General features: G+C 39.5%; 2 protein-coding genes across 8 annotated transcripts in view; one reads left to right on the top strand and one right to left on the bottom strand.

Moving 5' to 3' along the window:
* The window catches only part of guk1a (guanylate kinase 1a), a 33,391-nt gene that overhangs the window by 8,686 nt on the left and 3,582 nt on the right, over window positions 1-21,123 (top strand). Inside the window, exons 1-6 of one of the 7 annotated variants that reach the window (XM_078173415.1) lie at window positions 9,978-10,136; window positions 15,979-16,092; window positions 18,451-18,492; window positions 18,586-18,821; window positions 19,887-19,971; window positions 20,051-20,136. In XM_078173415.1, coding sequence (XP_078029541.1) covers window positions 10,115-10,136; window positions 15,979-16,092; window positions 18,451-18,492; window positions 18,586-18,821; window positions 19,887-19,971; window positions 20,051-20,136 — 585 coding nt within the window. In that variant the 5' untranslated portion in view covers window positions 9,978-10,114. Of the gene's footprint in view, window positions 1-9,977; window positions 10,173-10,902; window positions 11,067-15,341; window positions 15,365-15,978; window positions 16,093-18,450; window positions 18,822-19,886; window positions 19,972-20,050; window positions 20,137-21,123 lie in introns of those variants that run through there. The other 6 variants (XM_033650564.2, XM_033650561.2, XM_033650562.2 and 3 more) reach the window with 6 other exon arrangements.
* c12h1orf35 (chromosome 12 C1orf35 homolog) lies at window positions 5,184-10,878 on the bottom strand. Its single transcript, XM_033650559.2, has 9 exons — window positions 10,698-10,878; window positions 10,299-10,611; window positions 8,750-8,900; window positions 8,612-8,657; window positions 8,430-8,512; window positions 7,432-7,504; window positions 7,132-7,211; window positions 6,855-6,977; window positions 5,184-5,949 (listed from the first exon to the last, which is right to left on the bottom strand). Exons 2-9 carry the CDS (start codon window positions 10,393-10,395, stop codon window positions 5,694-5,696), a joined length of 909 nt encoding a protein of 302 aa, XP_033506450.1. The 5' UTR covers window positions 10,396-10,611; window positions 10,698-10,878; the 3' UTR covers window positions 5,184-5,693.

The raw sequence follows: 21,123 nt of genomic DNA, 5'->3' as shown, positions 1-21,123 counted from the left end.
TGTTCTATTTAAGTGTTCCAGAGAGAGTGACAGAGGGACACACTGTGACATCATGCAAGGAAATTCATTTGATTATGTAGGAGAGAGTGTCTGTGGGGACGGGGAGGACAGTGCGGACAGAGCTTTTTTATCAAGACAGAAAGCAACTTTGCTTCTGATATTCACCTTGTTCATACTCAGCCACACCCTCGTCACTTTGTGGAGACCCTCTGACTGTTCTTCACATTGTTTTCACAGTTTTAAAATCTACAGCATGTAAGTGATATTATTGGCTCGTTGGATTTTATCATGTACTATACTGTTTTTATTCATATAAAAATACATATTGTTGGAAGCTAATTTCCTGGCCTATTAGTTGGTGCTCGTGTTAGCTGTCTGAATATTTGTTGGTGGCCAGCACAGGAGTCCAGTGTGTCTGCTTTCCCAGGGACAGTTACCCAGGGGACAATAGGGACATTACTCTGGGGCGGTTGGGACAGTTTTGTTAATAGTTCCTACCTTGTTACAAATGAACAAAAAGTAGACAGAACAAGATGAAGACATTTCCTAATTGAATTAGACCCAGTGTGAAGTCACTGATCTGATGTTTACTGCATTACCCTCCTGTGACCCTGTGTCCTCATATGTGGACATCACATTTAGGGACGGGCATTGGAAATTAGCAGTAGCTACAAATGCTGTGGTACATTGCATTGGATAATTGCTATGCACTTCTCTATGTTAATGTATCTGTCACTATCAAATAAACAATGAATAAATAAAATTTTGCGTTAACTTGACCTTATACTTCATTTTAATTAACTTAGACCTGTTGTCCTCATTCATGGACATCATTTTGTTCCATCTAAGAGCACAACACACTAATCCATGTAAAAACAAGATGGCAGCCATCTCTGCCAAGTCAGTCTGCAGCCGACGCCAACACGAAAGTGGACAAGGTCCAAAACCTGATCACATGTTATGGTTGAAACTTGTTTATTTATGATTAATAATGTTGGTAGTTTGATACGGCAACAAATTTGACCAATTTTAGCAACAGTAAGCTATGACACTGTTACAGTAATTAGGAATTACTCATCTGAAGACACTGGGACTTAATTATTGTTGACAATGTTGACAATGTGTTTTTTTCATTTATACTTATTGGGTCCTACTGATCCCAAATAGCTAGGAAAATGCATACTAAACAAAGGCTCGGGTCTCAGGAGGTTAACTTCATGTAAGTCTACATTTTGACTGTGAGTTCAACCATAACTTTTTTTAACACTCATGTAAAGTTATTGACTTTTTTTTTCCAAAATGAAACTAACTCCATAGCCTCAGGGTGTCTACAGATATTACCAAGTTAAAGACTTTTAAGACCTTTGTAATACCACCTTACGTGAAAATATGTGTGTGTGTGTGTGTGTGTGTGTGTGTGTGTGTGTGTGTGTGATATGTGTAAGTACTCTTTCCAAGTAAAACTAATGTCATCTTGAAAAAAACAAAATCCAAGTCAACTCTTCTCTGGTGCAAAAGTTAAAAGGCCTTTATTAAATGGCTGATCGCCCTGATGAAGGCCAGTGAGCATGGCCGAAACATGTTGGTGATTTTAATGTTCATCATGAACTAGCCATTTAATAAAGGCCTTTTAACTTTTGCACCAGAGAAGAGTTGCCTTGGATTTTGTTTTTTTCAAGATGTTCTACACTTCCTGACCAAAGAGCACCTTCCTGGATACCATGATACTGCAACCCACATGAGCACTTCATCTGCTGTTGTCTTAAAACTAATGTCAGTTCAAAATGAGCAGTTAGGAAAAATGACAACAATTGGGTGAGTTTAATGTAAAAAGGAAACAAAATCTCATGGCTGACATGAGGACAGAGCGTTTGCTGTCCCAGCCCTGAGGCTCTGGAACAGAGTACCTGAGAAAATCAGGTCCGCCGAGTCAGTGATCTCTTTAAAGTCACTTCTTAAAGCAAACTTTCATCAGAGAGCCTTTCCTGATTTTACTTGAGTTTTAAGTTAATTTAAACCGTCTTTTATTTCCTCAGTTTTTATACACTAAAGTGTTCTTATCAGTTCCTTTTAAAAGTTGTTGTTTTTATGACTCTGTTTTAATTATTGACATATAAAGCCCTTTGTAACTCTGCTAATTATGATTATTATTATTATAAATGCTATTTATTATTGCAGTTCTTCGGTCTGTCCAATGATCGTAAAAAGTCATTGGGTCTGTCAGGTTGGAGAAATTTCCACGGTAATGTGACTGAAAATATTTAAGGCCCATCGAATTTGAATTTAAGACAATTTAAGACTTTTTTAAGGCCTTATATTAAGAAAACTTAAGATATTTTGTGACTGTAGACACCTGTAGACACCCTGAGCCTATATTAACCTGTAGGCTGAGCCGGTAGATGCCACTGGAGTGAAACCTGTATAACAGACGAATTCCATATCTCAATACTTTATGAAAATGTAATAATTCTACAAATGTTTTCCTTTTCTAAAAGAAATGTGTTAACAAATAACAAACTGAAGACTGCAGGGTTTTTTAAAAATTTAATTAACTTTTTAATTATTTTTTTTTTTTATTTAGTCCAGAACAAGGTGTCCCAACCGACCCTACCTGTTCTCCCAACTGTCCCAGTGAGGCTAAATTTTTTGGGATAATGCATTCCTTGCATATTTCACAAAATGGTTCCTTTTACATTTGGGTTGGGCCCTGAAGAATTTTAATTTTTTAGCAGACACTACAGAGGTTATTTTAGTGTCAGTTAGGGCTGTCAAGCGATTAAAATAATCTAATTGATTACATGCTCTGTGATTAATTTTTTTTTTTTGGAACCAAGAATTTACTGGCATTCGTATGTACTTACACACATATTTTGCTTACATTTGATTCTTCTTTGTTACATACATACAAAAAAAAAACGAAGTTATACAAGAAATGTATAAACTAAACAGCTGAACCAGTAACAGTTCGGCAAACAGCTCAGTCTTATTGGATTGTTTCTGATATTCCTCTGCACAAATCACAAATACACTCGGACAGTTCTCCTAAGACAGCGCAGTTTAACAGTGTTTCACATTGGCAAATTTAAGTATGCACTTATGGGAGCCCATCTAGTTCTGAAAATGTCCATCTTAAGATGAAGGTGGGCTGTTATCTTCTCCATTACATATACCTTCTTCACCCTCTCATGCCACTGAAGTATAGTAGGAGGAAGTGGTTTAAGCCATGATAGAGTTATCATCTTCCTGGCTACTAATAGTAGGGCATGTAATAGATATAGCTTCCTCTTTTTCAATCTTCCCTTAGGGAGTATATATCCAATAATATAAAATTGTGGAGTCAGAGGTAAATCAATGTTCAATATAGAGAATAATTCTTTCCGAATCCTGCTCTGTGATTAATTAACCTAAATTTATCTCATGCATCAATTTCACTGTGAAAGTATTCAAAAAATCTCAAATTTCAAATGAATTTTGGCAGATGTGTCGTAGTAAAGCTGCTGGATTTTGGACACAACTGTCCCCCTGTCCTTTACCAGAGATACTGGTCTGCAGTCTGTTGCAATCCATTTTGCAAGGGAGTTAGTTTGCCAGTCACATGTAGAGTTACTCAGTTTGAACACCTGGTCGAGTGTGATTTGAAGAGGCTGGCTGCTAACGCTAGCATCAGAGGCTGTGCTAGCTCGGACCTCTGTCTTCACTGCTAAATGCTTTGCGTTAAGGTGATATTTCAGGCTTGCATAGAACAGTGCTCCGATCCATCTGGGCATTTTTTAAAATGTAAAAGTTCCATTCACGAGGCCAAGCATCATCGTCTTGTCCGCCTCCATAATGTTACAAAGCCACTGTGCCCATCAATGACGCACCGGGTCAAAGGGGACCACAGAACGCGATTAATCAGCATTAATGTTTTTTAACACGTTATTTTTTTCTGTGATTAATCAATCGAAATTAATGTATTATTTTGACAGCTTTAGTGTCAATACAACAATGTACCAACCGACCCCGCTCTCCCCTACACCTGTGCGTTTCCTACTGAGACAAGTCCAAATGTCTTCCATGAAAAAGGTCTGTTGTATGTGCTACTTTGCTGTTGAATACAATTTTGAAAAAGGGATTTGATTTTATATATCAAAAATACACGAGTTAAAAGTAGTTGGTAGAAATAACTTGTGATGGGCAGTTTCACGACTATCTGACATTTTATTGTCAGAGTGATTCACCCAAAAAAACAGGTTAATTGATAATTTAAAAGAGCATTAGTGCACTTCAAGAAACGACACTAAAATTTAACAACAAACCTAAAAACGTGATGTCTTAGCAACCTGTTGGAGCCATCACCCTTTGACCCAGGAAGAAATGTGATGGCCCAAGGTGATGTAAACCACCTTGGGTTAAAGCAGTAATGTGAAGAGCACACCCTGTTTCACATTGTGTTGAGATGGCAATCTAGGACAGCATTCTTGCAGGTTGATTAGGCTGCTATGGTTAATGCAGCCAAGCCTGTAAAACATGGCAGGAAAGTATGGTGGTGGTGGAAGGGGAGGGAGCTGGAGTCCTGGGTCCCTCATAGGGCTGCTTTGTGTGGCCTCCTCTCCTGCTGCTCCGTCAGCTTGGTTTGTGTGTGGCAGTCTAACGGTGCTCGGTCATATAAAAGGACCAGCCTGGTTTTTTGCACTCTTCTTTATGAATGCCTTGCTCTTTTTTAGTGCACCCCCCAGGTGCCAGCCAGCAGAATACCCTCTTTCAGACCAATTCAAGGCAAATGCAAACACTACACTCTATTATGATCAGTGGAGAGCATTCCAATGGTATCGCACCAGTCAGGGAGCTGAACCTAGAACGGTGAGGGATTAAGGAGCGCTGGCATGATTGAGAAAAGAAAAGAGCGGAGCTGCTGAGTAGTGCAAGAGGCACAGTGGGATGGAGGAGATGTGCAGGGACGAAAAAGGCGTCAAGGAGCATCTTGGAAATTTTTCAGGAAAGACATTTAAAGAAACACTTCTTTGACTCTTTCAAACACAGGCTTGATTCTGCGACAGCTGCAGTGTCGTATTTAAATAAAGATTATATTTAATGATACAAATATTACTGTGCTGATGACACAAAAGTTTCAGCTTTGCAAAAAATCTGCATGATACCTTAAAACAGAAATGTTAACACAAAGAATGAAAACTCAATCTGGATCAGTTTGAGATCTTTTACTGAAGCTGTTGAGTGTCAGGAAAGTAATTTCGAAGAATAATCTTACAACACACGAAGGAACACACTTCTTTCTGTTTGCAATGTTTTGAATTAATTCTCTAAGGTTTCCCAAACAGCATCAGCTACCAGGGCCAGGCATGGAAATAAAAGATCATTGTTTGGTTTGCGAAACATTTAATCTTGCATTGTGTTTAACAGCAAGATAAAAAAAAGACAATATAGAAAATGTGATATTTGGTGGTTTAATCACAAAAAATGTGTTTATAAAACGACAACACAACCCAACCAGTGTCCCATCATGATCGCTTGACTAAGTTATTAGGTAAAGAAGTTAAAACACTGGGCCAAAGCCTGTGAGTCACACGCACATCGACCTGTCTTTAGCTGCTCGGGGTAAATGAGGTCTTCAGGGCCAGTCAAGCTGCTGTAGAGCACTCTGTCCGCACTGTGCGTCTTTGAATTGGGGGGGTTGGGGTGGGGTGCGGGGGACATTAGTCGTCCGAGTCTGTGTCGTGGCGCCGCCTGTGGCTTTGTGTGGTACCAGCAGGGGCCGTCTTGTGGCTGACAGGGTTACGGGGGACAGGAGACCCCCCGTCAGAGGAGTCTGTGTCATGCCGCTGCCGTCGATGATGGGGGTAGGAGGGCTGTCGCTCGGCCTTTGCTCCCCCCCTTGAATGGCTGTCATGGGGTCTGGCTCCACTCTGACTATGGTATGATGGATTATGATGATGGTGGTCCTTTCTCTGCCTGGAGAGAGAAAGGAAACAAACAATCAATGATTGGGTCGTGGTAGATCAGTTAAGATGTTGTGAGGCTGGGGAAAAGAAGTAACTCCCAGACAGTGACATCCACAGAAAACACCCAGTGACAGCTGCAATTTTATATAACTGGTGTGGACAAAAGTCTGTATATCTAACAACTTGTATCAATAATGCTGTCCACGACCATCATATGTCTGTGTTGTAATGCAATTCCTCCCTCGCCAGCACATAAAGTACATGATTAAATCTAGTATTCCCCCCTATTGTCCTACACACCAGATCTACAGGATATATCTAAGGTCTTGTCATACATGCACCCAAATTTAAAAGGCAACGTTTTACAGAACTGTGTGTACAACAGTGCCTTAGTGCCCTCTAGTGCTGGCAGACGAAAGCTTGTGTTTCACAGCAAGTCTGTGTGGTTGCAAATGTGACTGCTATACAGGAGATGGACACAATAACATGAACAAATGCAATATAAGTTAACAAAATAAAACACAATGTCACTCATTAACACAGCCTCTTTAAAGCCTGTAATAACTACACTGGGTCTGGAAATAGGGGTGAAGGAATTCTTACCCTACAAAATGACCATTTCTGTATCATTTGTTATGCTGTTACCTTGATTTCGTGGGGGGGAAAAAACTGTTTATCTCGCATTATGTATTTAAAACTGAACTGAAAGTGAAACTTCTCTATGCTATCTTCAAAACCAGACTCCATCGCTAGGTATTTTTGGTGAAAATGCATACAGCTGGATAAATAAGAAATCAAGGTCACACAGCAATTTACAAATGGTCATTTTTTGGGTAGTGTTCCTGTTATTTTGTCCCCCCTCAGGCGACAGGTGACGGCTTGTGATCAAAGATCTGTATGCAGAGATGGACCAACCTCTTTCTGTCGTCATCTGACCTCGAAGAGGACGAGTCTCTCCTTTGCCTTTTCTTCTTTTTCTCCTTCTTCTTTTTCTCCTTTTTGCTCTTTTTCTCTTTCTTTTTCTTTTTGCTCTCGTGCCTATGGGTAGAAAACAAGAATTATTATTGAAGTAAACATGGAAAACTGGATGCAGGGTCACATTTGGTGCAGAGGAACTAAGTGTTTTATGCTATTTATGTCTTTTATATGTGTTTAGTAAGTTATCTTAGGTGGTAGCTAATAAAATACATACCGTTGTTCCAAATCCCCTTTTTCTTCACCCTGAGATGTCTTTGTTGTTGAGGTTTCTGCACTGCCCTCTGTTCTGTGGTGCTGTAAAGAAGGCATGTCTTTAATATTTGTATCAAGTTGTAGATCCAGTGAAAGGAACTCTCTTTTCTTAGCTCTTAAACTGTTTTCACTACCTGCAAAAGACACTCAAAAAGTCTGTTTTTGTCCATCAACCCGCTTTGCACTTACATCAACATCTGCATCTTACAGAGTCTGCATCTGAAAAAGTTCAGTGTGTTTGTAAGTGAGGAAAAGAACTTACTGTAAAAACAGCCAAGCCTATTTTAGCTGCCTCCCTTTCCTTTTGAGAGAGCACCATTTTCCTTGACCCTGCGCTGTAGATAGAAACAAACAATCACAGTACATTAAGATAAAAGGCTCTGTTGCCATCATTTGAATGTCAAGTCTTTGAGTTCTAACAGAGCATAAAAAGAACACAGTGAAGGCAAAGAAAGATACTGCCATTTCCCCCGACCAACGTGTTTCACGCTAAAACAATTTTTAAGATAACATTATAAAGTTGGACCTTAAAGAGACAGTTCACCCCCAAAATAAAAACACAGACTTTTCCTTTTATATGTAGTGCTATTTATCAATCTAGATTATTTTAATGTGAGCTGCTGAGTGCTGTGGACATCAGCTGTAGAGTCGTCTGCCTTCTCTCGAATATAACTGAACTAGATGGCACTCGGCTTGTGGTGCTCAAAGTGCCAAAATGATATACTTGCAAAAACTCAACAGCGATGTCTCTTTCCAGAAATCACAGCCTGGTTACTCAAGATAATCCACAGACCTTGTTGTGAGCAGTTTCATGGGAACTATTTTCTTTCTACCTAACTACATCTGCCAACCGTATCACCACGCAGAAGGAGGTGTGCATTTTCTCATGGAGGACAGGCTTGTGACAGCACGAGATGTAAACATTAATAGTGTCCTCCTCGGCTGAGCTGTAAAGTTAGCTAGCTCAGTGGTGCAGGGTGAGCTAACAGAAGATACATGCTTCCTTCTGTGCGATAATACAGTTGGCAGGTGCAGTTTAACAGAAAGAAAACAGTTCCTACATGGGGTGAACTGTCCCTTTAATGAAGTGAAACCCACAGAAATGGTGAATGTTTCAATTTCTGAAGTGCTGTGATAATTACAGGGTTATATATGTCTTCCTTGGCTGCACATGCTGTCATTTTAAATTTGCTGGTTTGTTTTATTTGGTTGCTTTGTGTAATAGGTTGTTACATCCCAAAATTGACAAGAGAAAATCACCTGGAGCTTCCCAAGCCTGAGACACGGTCCACATTTTTCTCTTCACCATCTGCCTCTTCCCTCCTGCAAACGTCTGCGAGGTCCTGGTATCAAAATTTGGAAAGTTCAAATCATTCATTTTATTAAAGGCAAAGTCTTTAAAATGATTTTAAGTAAAAAGCAGTACCAAAAAAGTGACATACCTCTTTGGTCAGGCCAGTTGGTTGCCTCTTTATATTCTTGTGCCCTCTGTGTAATGGAAGAGAATGGGAAAAGATTTATTTATTATATTTGTTGACCCAAACCAAGTCAACCATTCTGTTACAGGAAGTCATACTTACAGAGCAGCCATCAGTGCCTCATGCTCTGCAGCTTTGACAGCAGCGAGTTCTTGCTCTTTCGACAAGGTTGCACCACCTTTTTTGTCTTTTGAGTACCAAGACAGATCTTTGCCTTTTTGCCATCTTCCTACTGGTGCCATCAAAGAGTTCCCTGGAAACAAGACAGAGGAATTGAAAGTGGTTGAGAAAGATGTGTTATTTTACTCATTTTTTACAGGGTTATCCGAATGCTGAGCAACAGACAAAAACTTAAGGTTATTTTTCAAAAACATCAATCAGCAGTCAAAACATTTACCAATCACTTGTGTGGGTTGACTACTTGACCTATCTTTGCAGCTCTATAATATATATAAACCTTTATTTATTTATGGAGATTTCATTTCAAAAGTACAATATAGTGTCAGTTAAAATCAGTCAGGTTTACTAGATCAGACTAGAACCAGAGTATCAAGCTTTAAAGTACACTGCAATTCATTCCAGGTGTGTGGTGCAAAGAATCTAAAAGCAATCGCAGCAAAGTCTGTGTTACTTCAAGTAACCTGAAGTACTAACCAGTCCTGTGAAAGTATGTTATGTGTTACAGCTCTCCTGCCAATAAGTGACGTCAAATATGAGGGCAATTTTTGAAGAAGTCCCTTATAAATAAATTAAAACAAATGCTGGCCCCTTCTATAAGTGCTATAGGTGTTTCTGGTTATAAATCTAAGAGCTGAATGGCAGACAGCATTTAGGGACATGAGAGTGGAGGCTGCTGCATGGCACCATAATAGAAAGACTGCCTCCACAATCTTCTGTCTACAAGATGGAGGAAAACCTGACTTGTTTCTGTATTAAAAAAGTTTTTTGTTAGTGCATCAATTTGTGGTTTGAAGGTGAATTTGTCATCAATCCAACTGATGTTGACGTTGGTAGATACTGACTTGACTGCCCAAACTCACTGGAATAGCAAATGTGAAATTTTGTTTTTAAGCATTTTCTTTTCTTTAGTGAAGAAAGAAGGACTTAATACACAATTTGTGTCGCATGCTCTCCTCAGAAGCACCTGTTCATCGCACCATAAAGAGCTCTGGTGTTGACTTTATGCTTTTTAAATACCTGTGTTGTGTGTTTATGCGAGTTCATGATCCACGTGTAATGCCATTTACCATGTGTCATTGTATGCACATTGTGTATGTACATTTCATCCTCATGTCACCGCTGTGGTGGGTGCTACGTAGCTCTTGTGTGGCGAGCTGACCTGTTGCCAGCGGTGCGGGCTCAGATAGCTGTGAGGCTACGTGTGTCTGCTCAGATAGAGGGAGCAATGAACACCAGGACCTGCTGGCTGCAGAGTGAAAAGAGGACCGAGCAGCCCGACACTGTGTAATGAGGGACTCTAAAACAAAAGGTATGGACGAGCAGCACGTGTAGGACCGAGGCAGAGGTGTGTAGCTGTAGTTAAACTGTGATTTTAAAAGTCCTGCTCTGTTAGCTTCAAGTTAGCAAACAGCGGTGTGTGTGGCTAGCGCTAACAGCGGACTTCACTGCCAGTTTTCTTTTAAAAACTTACCCAGATAGTTTTCTCTGTGTTTATCGACTTTCACGTCGTCCCAGTTGAACTGGTCCTGGCCTCCCCGGACCCCTCCAGACCTCGAGGAACCAAACATTTTGACTTTGGAGCGGCGTCAGTGTCCCGTTAGCTCAACCGGCTGACTTTAGCCACATTTGCACACGAGCACACTGAGGCCTTCAGCGTTCATTCATCCGGGTAGTTTCTGCGATAAGTTTAATCTCGTCGTGTCGATCGGAACATCGTGTTTCCTCCTGGTAGTGTTGACTCTCACCCTTGTAACGGGCCCGGTAATAATATAGCAGCCTTTTTCCTGTAATATACACAGAGCATAGAAGGAGCAGTTGGAAATAAACGACGTTCAGTTTAAGCTAGGCTATGCTATACAGCTAACGTTACCTTGCCGCCTAAAAACAAAGCGACAGTGTTACGAATGCGCACATACGCCTCTCTTTTAAGGACGAAACCGCAGCTACCTGTGAGTTACGTACATATATTTAAAATGGCTGCCTGGCGTCTACTGTCTTTGGCTAATAATAGTAAAACTTCACGTTTCTGTGTTTTGTCGCGCAAATTCCCGACGCTCGCGAACGTAACGTGACGATGTTGTGGCCCGCAGCGATGACGTAGGCGGCACATTTTCCTTTAATGGCTCTCACATCAAAGATACAGAGCAGAGGTGGGAGAAAATCATCCGGAGACGGACCCACAATCTTGGACTAACGTAACTCCTGATGTTCATGAGATATTTTTCCAGGCTGTTGTCAGGTAGGAGGGAGGATGACGGTCTGTGTGCTGTTTACAGTTGTGTTGTCTGCCGTTATCACTGTAGATAACACTGCCATTCATTCCCCCCAGTGTGTGGGGAGACGGTGTTTCTTCTGCGTTGTTGCAGGGTGAGAAGATGGTTGTTGTGTGTTTACTGAGCAGACTTTAAGTGTAGCTGATGCAACCTTACCTTACGTGTAATCATCCTTTAATGTGTCCTTGTAGATGTGAGCCATCAGTGATAACTTACCTGTGCAGACTTTGTTTCAAAACGATCAGTGTTGCCTACTCATCAAACGTGCATGTGCTCATTATATAGACAGTTTATGTATTAAACCAGCATGCAGAGCTGTTTTTAGTGTCCGCATTTACTCCTGCATCTTTAACATGGCCTCAAAACTCACTTTCATGTTAAGAAAGTATCCACAAACTCCTGCCCAGCAGCATTAATGCACAAAGTATTTACTTGCTTCTCTAGTTTGCATTTATCACCCTAAAAACGTCAATTCAGAATTTCTCTGCTAGTCATAACTGCATTATAGCACTGAGTCAAAGTGCACTTTGAATTGCCTGAGTTAGTTGTTTTTTATCTGCTAGATAATTCTGGCACAAGACTGTAAACACATGTCTATATAATAACAGAGCATTAAAAGTGCAACTCTACAGGTTTTTGTTTGCTACATCTGGATTGACAAAGGATAAACAAATAGCCGGAGGGAGAGATCACAGCATTAGACAGAATAAGAAATAAAAGTGGTTGAACATGTGCCCACATAATCCACAAATCACCTCTGTTTCAGGGTAAACTGAACTAACACTACTGTTGTTTACAGACTGCACCATGTATATTCTAGGGCTGCAACAAATAATTATTTTCATTACTGATGTATCTTTTAACTTTTTCTGTGAGTGGACAAATTATTTTGGCAGAAAATCATGAAAGCTTCCCGTCACAACTTCCCAGAGCCCAGGGTGACATATTCATATTGCTTACATTGTCCAGCCAGTAGTTCAACCCAAAGATGTTATCATATAAAGCAACATATAAGACAAAAAGGGGAGCATTAAATCATCACGGTTGAGAAGCGAGACATTTTTTGCTTGAAAAGTAGTTGTTAATTTGTTGATTGACTAATTCATCTTTTTGTTCAGCTCTCATACAGAACACTATAGCAAACTACAGCCACCTGATAGATTTCACATGATTTAAATTTGGCTTCACGCAAATACTAATCACATGGGGTTACGTGCACATGATTGAAGTCAAGCACAGTGCAGGTTTTAATGAGTGTCAGCCCGTGCTGATTATTAACTGACATGCCTCTCATTTCCTGACGTGCAGCTATTTGTCAAGTACAAATGGTTGATTCTTGAGTGGATGCTGGAGTATATGTCGCTGCAAGTTTCAGAAGCTTTGTCAGTACATTAGATTGAAAAGTGTCCTTTTTTTTTTCTTACTGTTGTTGTCTGTAAACGTCACAAATTACGATAAGTGGTCTATTTATTAAGTAATTAATTAAAACAGCATATTTAATCTGACTGGCAGCAACAGAATCAAAATAATTAGACAATTATAGGTAGCATTAGTAAATAAAAAACAAAACTCTTTACATTTAAAGTTGCAAATAGTAAATATTTACTTTTACTTTATAAGGACAACATTTTGTAAATCAGGATTGACTGATTAAGTTCATGAATAAATTTGCCGTGTTCAATCATGGTAATTTATTAACAAGCAAACTTACAAGACTTTTTAAAGATTTGTTTTGTTTACTAACATTTATAGTAGTTGTACAACATAAGTACTCTATATTAAGGGTGGCTAATATATCTATGAAATCGATAGTGTGACATGAGATTAGATATTGTCTTAGCTTTTGGATATCGCAATATTGTAAGTGTTTCCCTGCTTTTAAAGGCTGCATTACAGTAAAGTGATGTAATTTTCCGAACTTACTTCAAAGCTTCGAAGCTTTAAGTGCTGCCGTGGTAATCCGTGGCCAAGTCAGTATCTGAATGCTCTGTTTTCTATACCATTACCCCAAAAATCCCCAAAAGCCCATACATTAAATGATAATTATCTAACATAATTCATTATGCATCAACATTAACCATCAGTTATTCTCAGACAACAACATTATAACTTAGTGATGGGTCTAATTTTGTGATTACAACAGTTTGACCACTAGAGATTCACTAGCTTGATGTCTATAAAGATAAATGTGGAATAGATTCAAAATTTACAAAGATGATTCCCAAAAAGTTGAATGTCAGATATGCCAAATGAAACTGGCAAATGGCCTGAAAACTGTAAGTAACAGCTTGTCCATCTTGCAGAGTATTATTTTTCTAGCTATTATGGCTGATGTTATTGCCACCTGTCACGTTATTCAAGGTGAAATCTGATGTCCCCTCGTCTCTCTTGCGAAATAAATAATCAGTAATTAAAATAATAATTGATTGCAACCCTGATTGTTTGTATTTGAGAACAGGAAGCCAGTACAAATAGCCTAAACAGATCCATGGATGACTTTTAAAGATGCCATGGTGGAGGGTTCGGGCCGGGGTTGATAATTGTTTGAAGACAGGACGTTAAAAATAATGAGGTTTCTTAACTGGCCTCTGAAAAGGGAACTCCTTCACCTTCAATTAGCCCTGTTTCCATTTATGGGAAGCATTCAAGAGGCAATAGAGAATGACTCTTGTCATTTGCACCTGCAAAGACCATCTCGCTGCGTCTGTTTGCTTGGAAACAAGACGGCTGGTAATGCTGTGATTTGATTCTTGGCCCCCTAAGAGATCTCAGAGCACAGTTTACTTTTGTTCTTAGGTCAATAAATTGCATATCACATGGAATATGTAATATTTGGACTAATTGCCAACCTGTCTGATACCTGACATTTATGTAAGTAAGTAAGTAGGTAAGTAAAGTTTATTTATATAGCACCTTTTACAGACACAAAACCACAAAGTGCTTCACATTAAAAGCAAGAACACAGATTAAAAGTAAAAAATTAAAAATAGTAATAACAATCATACAATATAAATTTCAAGATCAACAGGCAAGTATAAAAATGATAACAAAAGAAACAAACCCAAAAGAGGCAATAAAAGGAAGTAAAAAACAAAACAGTTAAACAGATTGTTTTGCCAAAGGCCTGTCTGAATAAAAATGTTTTCAGCTGTTTCCTAAAAGTAATACAAGAATCTATGGATCATAGAGAATAGGGGAGAGCATTCCATAGGTTAGGAGCAACAGCTTGAAAAGCATGAATAATCTTCTCCATCTCAGCATTGGTCACCACAGATCTTAATTTCGCTATGTTCCTCAATTGGAAAAAACAAGAGCTGATAAGTTGGCTGACATGTTTGTCTAGGGACAGGGATTGGTCAAAAATGACGCCCAAATTTTAAATGTTTTGCTGAGCATGAACACCTAAAGGCCCCATAGACTGCTTGATAATAGGGATAGAGTGTTCAGGGGCAACTATAAGAGCTTCAGTCTTTTTGGTGTTAAATTGGAGGTAGTTGTCAGACATCCAGCTTTTAATGGCATCCAAACATTCATTTAAGATGTCCAGCTGGCCAATTTCATCAGTGGTAAAAGAACAATACAGCTGAATGTCATCTGCATAAAAATAGTAAGAGATGTCGCTGAACCGACTAATAATATGTCCAAGAGGCAGCGTATATAATGAAAATAACATGGGACCCAGAGCAGAACCCTGAGGGACGCCGCATGACAAAGGCGCTGTGTCTGACGTGAACTGACCAACAGTAACTGAAAAACTCCTATCAGTATGATAGGATGAAAACCAATCCAAGGCAGACCCAGAGATGCCCACCAACTGTAATAGTCTTATTACCAGTAACAGTAATGATTGATATTAACTATCCATTGTCTTTCTTTTAGTTGCACATCAGCAGAGCTGTTGCTGTTACCTGTTTTAACAGTTGTTACTGACAACCAGCCGACTTTCTGTTATACTGCATTGCTTTCCTCACCTGTAGATGTTGTAATACTTCTTTATGCCTGTGACTGTCTTTGTCACAACAGTAGAACTGTGTTTTATGAAGTATGATGTTATTAGTTGGTTCATGTGTATCTGCAGGTTGTGTCGAAAATACAACAATAAAAAAAAAAAGCGAAATGTGAGGCTCTGTAAACACGGCCCTGCCCTCTCTTTTTCTCTCCTCCCTCCTACACTCGTACGCAGTCTATTTGCACACATACACACACACCCTCCCTGTTCACTTGAACTTCCTGTCTGCTTGAGCCCTTTGTGTATTGAGGAAGGGTAAGAAGGATCACTACAGGCTTTACTTTATTCTTTGCTTTAGTAGCTTGCTTAAGAAATTTTGGTAGTGAAAGAATAGATCAGTGTGGAGAAGGTGAGATGTTGAAGGAGCTGTTTTGCAAAGATGTGTAGTTCAAGTGTGCTCATAGGTTTGTCAGTGATTGGTTTGCTGCATAATTTAGTTAAAAGGAGTTTTAAGCGGTCATTTACTACAGTTCAAGCCTGTGTCTCTATTAAAAGCAGTTTTTACTCTTAGCCTCTTGTGGCTCCTCTGTCTTTTTCCACATCTCAAGCAGACTAGGGCTCTCCAATTAGTGTGTAATTGTCCCTGCACCATGGTAACCTTCCAGCTTGCCAACCTGTTGTGATTGCCTTCGCTCTTGTGGGAGATGTTTTGGTCTCATCATTTGTTCCTCCTTTTAAGAACCGCTGGCTTATCATTTTATCGTGTTTGTCCCATTAGGGTGAGGCCTGTCTGAGCACTTAAACTCACTGTAATCACAGACAGATTTGGTCCTATAGTGACTCATGCCATAAGATTTCAGTGGGTTGCCATCCTCCAGCCTCGCCCGCTTGTTTCCTATACTGAACTCTCCTCTCCGCCTCTCCCTCAGCTATGGCTGGACCCAGGCCTGTGGTGCTCAGCGGCCCATCCGGGGCGGGAAAGAGCACTCTGCTGAAGAAGCTAATGCAAGAATATGACAGTGTGTTTGGCTTCAGCGTCTCCCGTAAGTGTGCCTCTCTGTACCAGTCTTGATGGTGTTCTCACCAACTGTTGGGCTTGTCATTGATCATTATAGTCACAGTATATGTGGAGGTGTAATTAATGTCACACATACAAGCAAATGTTATTGTTTTATTCAAATAGTGCTGCAGCTGATGATCATTTTCATTATTGATTGATTAATTATTTTCTCATTTTCTTAACATTATTTTCACATTTTATGGACCAAGAGATTAATTGGTTGATCAAAAAAGTAAATGACAGATTAATCAACGGTGAAAATAAGTATTAGTTGCTACGGAAGCGTATTGCATTCACAAGCCCTGTTTTTCTGAGTAATTTTTTTCTGTTTTTCGGAGTAATTTATTTCTTTTTCTGTTTTTTGGTGTAATTTTTTCTGTTTTTCTGAGTAATTTTTCCCTTTTTTTCATGGTAATTTTTTCTGTTTTTCGGGGTATTTTTTTCTGGGGTTTTTTGTGGTATTTTTTTTCTGTTTTTCATGGTAATTTTTTTTCCTGAACGAGGATACGATATACTTCAAAATCTCACGAGAAGCTCCCACCTGGCACCTGCAAGTGACCCCTGCATCCATGGTGACTCCTGCTCATGGATGTATTTTGCATCCGTGCTCCTGCTCCTAGACAATTTCAACTACGGGGTCAATAAGGGTAAGGCACGTAATTAGTTACACACAGGGCATCATAATCTAGCTATGTTTTTGACTGCATCCTTCTGGTGTAGGCCTATCGCTCAGTGTAACAGGTTAGGTTGACAAACGTGTATGGGCATGATTTTACAACCTGTTACTAACCAAACCTGTTACATTGAGCGATAGGCCTACATTAGAAGGATGCAGTCGAAAACATAGCTAGATTATGATACCCTGTGTGTAGCTAATTACATGCCTTACCCTTATTGACCCCGTAGTTGAAATTGTCTAGGAGCAGGAGCACGGATGCAAAATACATCCATGAGCAGGAGTCACCATGGATGCAGGGGTCACTTGCAGGTGCCAGGTGGGAGCTTCTCACAAGATTTTGAAGTATATCGTCTCCTCGTTCAGGAAAAAAAATTACTGAGAAAAACAGAAAATATTACTGCAAAAAAAAAAAAAGAAAAAAAAATTACTGAGAAAAACAGAAAAATAAATAAATTACTCTGAAAAACAGAAAAAATTACTCAGAAAAACAGGGCTTTTTTATTTGTCAAGTGAATGCAATACGCTTCCGTAAGTTACAGCCCTGAATTATTTTATTTTTTTGACACAACTCTATCACAACCAAACAACAACTACAGTATCATCTATGGCAGTTGTAAAAAATATGTTAGTTTGGGTAATTAATCATTACAAAATACCAATATCAGGGAAAAGTAATAATAGCAATCATAAGAAAGATGGGCTCCTGCACATTCTGCCCCCGTGAAGGAAGTGATGCACCACCTGCATTTGGAAAAGATTAAATTCTCCTTAAGAGGGTGTGAAACCAAGTAATACCAGATCTGGCAACCCTTTACAGACCACTTTAAGAAAGATGCACGTTAGTTCTTATTAAGTTCTTCCCCTACCTAGCCTAGTTTAAATGACACAAAACATGGTCAATCTAATATAATCTATATAATATCTAATCTAAGTATTTATCTATTTATTTTATTTTTTATTGTTTTAAAAAGAACAATAAATAGAACGATATGCTTTCCTTGTAATATTATATTTTACAAATTTGTGTCTTTTTCTATACATGTATGACAAACTTGAATTTTGACTTGCTGAATATTTTCTACATTTTTGTACTAGAAATTCTATTTCCACTTTTTTTTTACTACTACCAAGGCTTGTTTAACTTTATTGTTTAACCCCAAAAAAAGGAGTTGGGAAATAAAAACCCAATGATAGTGAATATAAGGAGAAAGGGAGCAATTATACTAATTAAAAGAAAGAAGGAAATGTACATAAATAACTTGAACAATACTGAGGAAAGGGGCCAGTGGCAGACTTGGGGTAATCCCAGCTGCACTGAGAGAGGATAGGTGGGAAATAAATGGTTTACAAACAAGCACCCAGATGGACTTCCTGTTGATCAAACAATAGATTTGATTCAGTGTTCCTTTGTTAAAACAATTTTTGTAACATTGACATGTTGGTTACAACAGCATAATAAAATAATAGAAAAATAACGAAACAAAAACTGTTTGGGTATATACACATTTTTACAGTGATTATTATTCCAGTCCAGTGTCATCTTTTTGAGTCTTATATGGAGTCAATTTTTCCCATTTTCTTTCTAGTTGTGTTTCCTGTAGTCTCAGTATATCGATTTAGTGTTTCAGTTCAGACTGTGACATAAATGTTTTCTCAACTCAGATACAACAAGAACTCCTCGACCTGGAGAACAGGATGGCAAAGGTACAACACGTTCTTCCTCTTTTATGACCACTGTAACAAACATCAGTCGTATTGCAGCTTTATTTATCTATCATCTTCTTTTTGGGGTTTCAGATTACCATTTCGTCACACGAGAGGCGATGCAGGCAGGGATCAACAACGGCGAATTCATTGAGAGCGCAGAGTTCTCGGGGAACATGTACGGGACGAGTAAAGCTGCCGTGCAAGCCGTGCAGGCCAAGAACCTCATCTGTATACTTGACATTGACATGCAGGGTGTGAAGAACATCAAGAGGACAGATCTCAATCCCCTCTACATCTCCATCCAGCCACCATCCATAGATGTCCTGGTAAGCACAGAAAAGAAATGCATTTCACTGAGTCGATAGAGGTTCTATAGGTCAGTTTCTGGGTGTGACCTGAGGGGTATTCCAGGTAGGAGGTTCAACAAACTCTGAGTCTAATCCTGAACTCTGAGTTGATTTACCCTGAGCTGGGAAACTCTGAGTATCTGGTTCCAGAACAGCTGATTCTAATTAGTTCAGTCAACTCTGAGTAGGTAGACCTTGAGTTAAGCACGTGCACAACCACAATAAAAAGCCATCATCAGTGGAGCCCTGATACCTCGAGTCACCATGGCAACTGGAGAGAAAAAGCGATCAACTTATTTCACACCTGTGGACTTGGAGGTGCTCATGAATGCCTACAGCGAATATGAGCATATATTTCATAAAAAAAAAAGTAACACCGCTAAAGCTGCCAAGGAGAGAGAGGCGGCATGTGAAATTTAGCAAGCAGGATCTCCTTCAAAGGGATGACGGTGGCTCAGTGGATAGAGCAGGCGTCCCGTATGGCTTTTGCCGCAGCGGCCCGGGTTTGACTCCGGCCTGTGGCACCTTGCTGCATGTCACTCCCTCTGTCTCTCTCCCCCTTTCACGCTTAACTGTCCTGTCAATTTAAGGCAAAATGCACCCCCAAAAAAATATTAAAAAAGAATCCTTGCTAATTTCAGCAGCTATTTTAAGCATATAGATGGTTGATGACTTATTTGAAATTTGAATCCTTCGAAAACTATCATACCCAAAAGACCGATGGATGGGATTTCCTACATACGGACAACCCATGTGTGTCTGCCAGCTTGCTTCAGGCTCGGCAGTAGGGAGGAAACAGGGTGAACTCAGGGTTTCTTAAAGAAAACCTGCCAGCGAGCAGGTTAGGTTCACAGACTCAGAGTTTGACTTACCTCTCTTTCTGGAACTGAAAACCCAGAGTTTCCCTCATTTCAGGGTTAACATACTCAGAGTTTTCACTAAACCCGCTTTCTGGAATACTCCTCTGGAGTTTGCTTTGTACCGCAGTGGTCATACAGGTTTTGGATTCTCTGTGAATATCTCCGCTTTTCTGTGTTGCCTCAGGAAAATCGCTTAAGACATAGAAAAACCGAGTCAGAAGAGAGTCTTCAGAGGCGTTTACAGATAGCGACAGTGGACATGGAGTTAAGTAAGTATTTGTTGTTTGCAAAATGGAACCACATAACCCTTAAAAACATGACCCTGAACCTAATTGTATCTCCTTCTAGGTAAAGAACCTGGTATGTTCGATGTCCAGATCGTCAATGATAATTTGGAGGATGCTTATGGGCAGTTAAAACATGCTCTTCTTGAGGTGAGCTGTCACTGTACAACACAGTCTATGACATTACACACATTAAAACACTGTTCTGATGTGTTGAGTTGAGCATATACATTTTCAATACACATACACACTGAATGATAATAATTTTACATTAGATTCAGTTTAAGTGACTTTTTGAAGAAGAAAATGGGGTTAAATGGCACTCAGACCGCGTCAAACAACGTCAAAATACGTCCACTAAAAGTGCATTTATTTCATACAGATAGGCTCGGATTGATAGTATAATTATCCGACGACATAACGGAAAGGAGAAATGAACGTCTGTGTTTACCTTTAGCTGGATTCAGACATGTTCCTCTGCCTGTTGCTGCTCTCTCTCTCTCCTTGTCCACTCTTCACTTTCAATGAGCTCTGCGTCTGTGTACTCCGTGTTCAAATAAATACGGGTGGTCATCAAATTCAAATGGCTCATCCAGATCCAGTTGGTCAAAATCAGGTAAAAATTCAGTCATGACTACTCCAAACAGAGTAACTCCTCACGTTTGTAAGGTCACTCCAGCTGTAACTTCCTGCAACAACTCAAATCTCGCGAGACGTGAGATTTCAGAGCCAGACTTTCACTCTCTGAGTGAGTGTTTTGACTTGCCACGACAAACATGTCCGAAATTTTTACCCGATTTTGACCAACTGGATCATTTGAATTTGACATGAGATGTTATTATCTGCCCATTCACTTTTGGCCATAAAACATCAAAACAACACATAAATAATGTAAATAATTGTGACTGCGTAAGTGCAGAAAAAGTTTACTTCAAACTGACTCCACTAACACACATAAAACGGCACACACACAGGATAAGTTAGCCTCTGGAAGAAATCTTTTCTCTTTAACCCAAACCATGACCCCGAAGACAAACTTCCCTCAACTGCCATAAAACATAGATTTACATAATTTTTACAAAAGCATCAAATTCAGCTTAGTACTGTCAAAGTTCATAGACAGAACAACTTTTGCTA

The sequence above is a fragment of the Epinephelus lanceolatus genome, chromosome 12 (genome assembly GCF_041903045.1).
Source record: "Epinephelus lanceolatus isolate andai-2023 chromosome 12, ASM4190304v1, whole genome shotgun sequence".
Taxonomy (NCBI): domain Eukaryota; kingdom Metazoa; phylum Chordata; class Actinopteri; order Perciformes; family Serranidae; genus Epinephelus; species Epinephelus lanceolatus.
This window is presented reverse-complemented; position numbering and strand designations above follow the sequence as displayed.

Excerpts from the sequence above, each read along its gene's own strand:
- c12h1orf35 (XM_033650559.2), bottom strand. The coding sequence starts at position 10,395 with ATGTTTGGTTCCTCGAGGTCTGGAGGGGTCCGGGGAGGCCAGGACCAG. Across the intron at positions 7,212-7,431 it reads TAGGCTTGGCTGTTTTTACA|CACCACAGAACAGAGGGCAG; the intron begins GTAAGTTCTTTT and ends CCTTCTTTACAG. Across the intron at positions 6,978-7,131 it reads AAAGGGGATTTGGAACAACG|GCACGAGAGCAAAAAGAAAA; the intron begins GTATGTATTTTA and ends TTCTACCCATAG.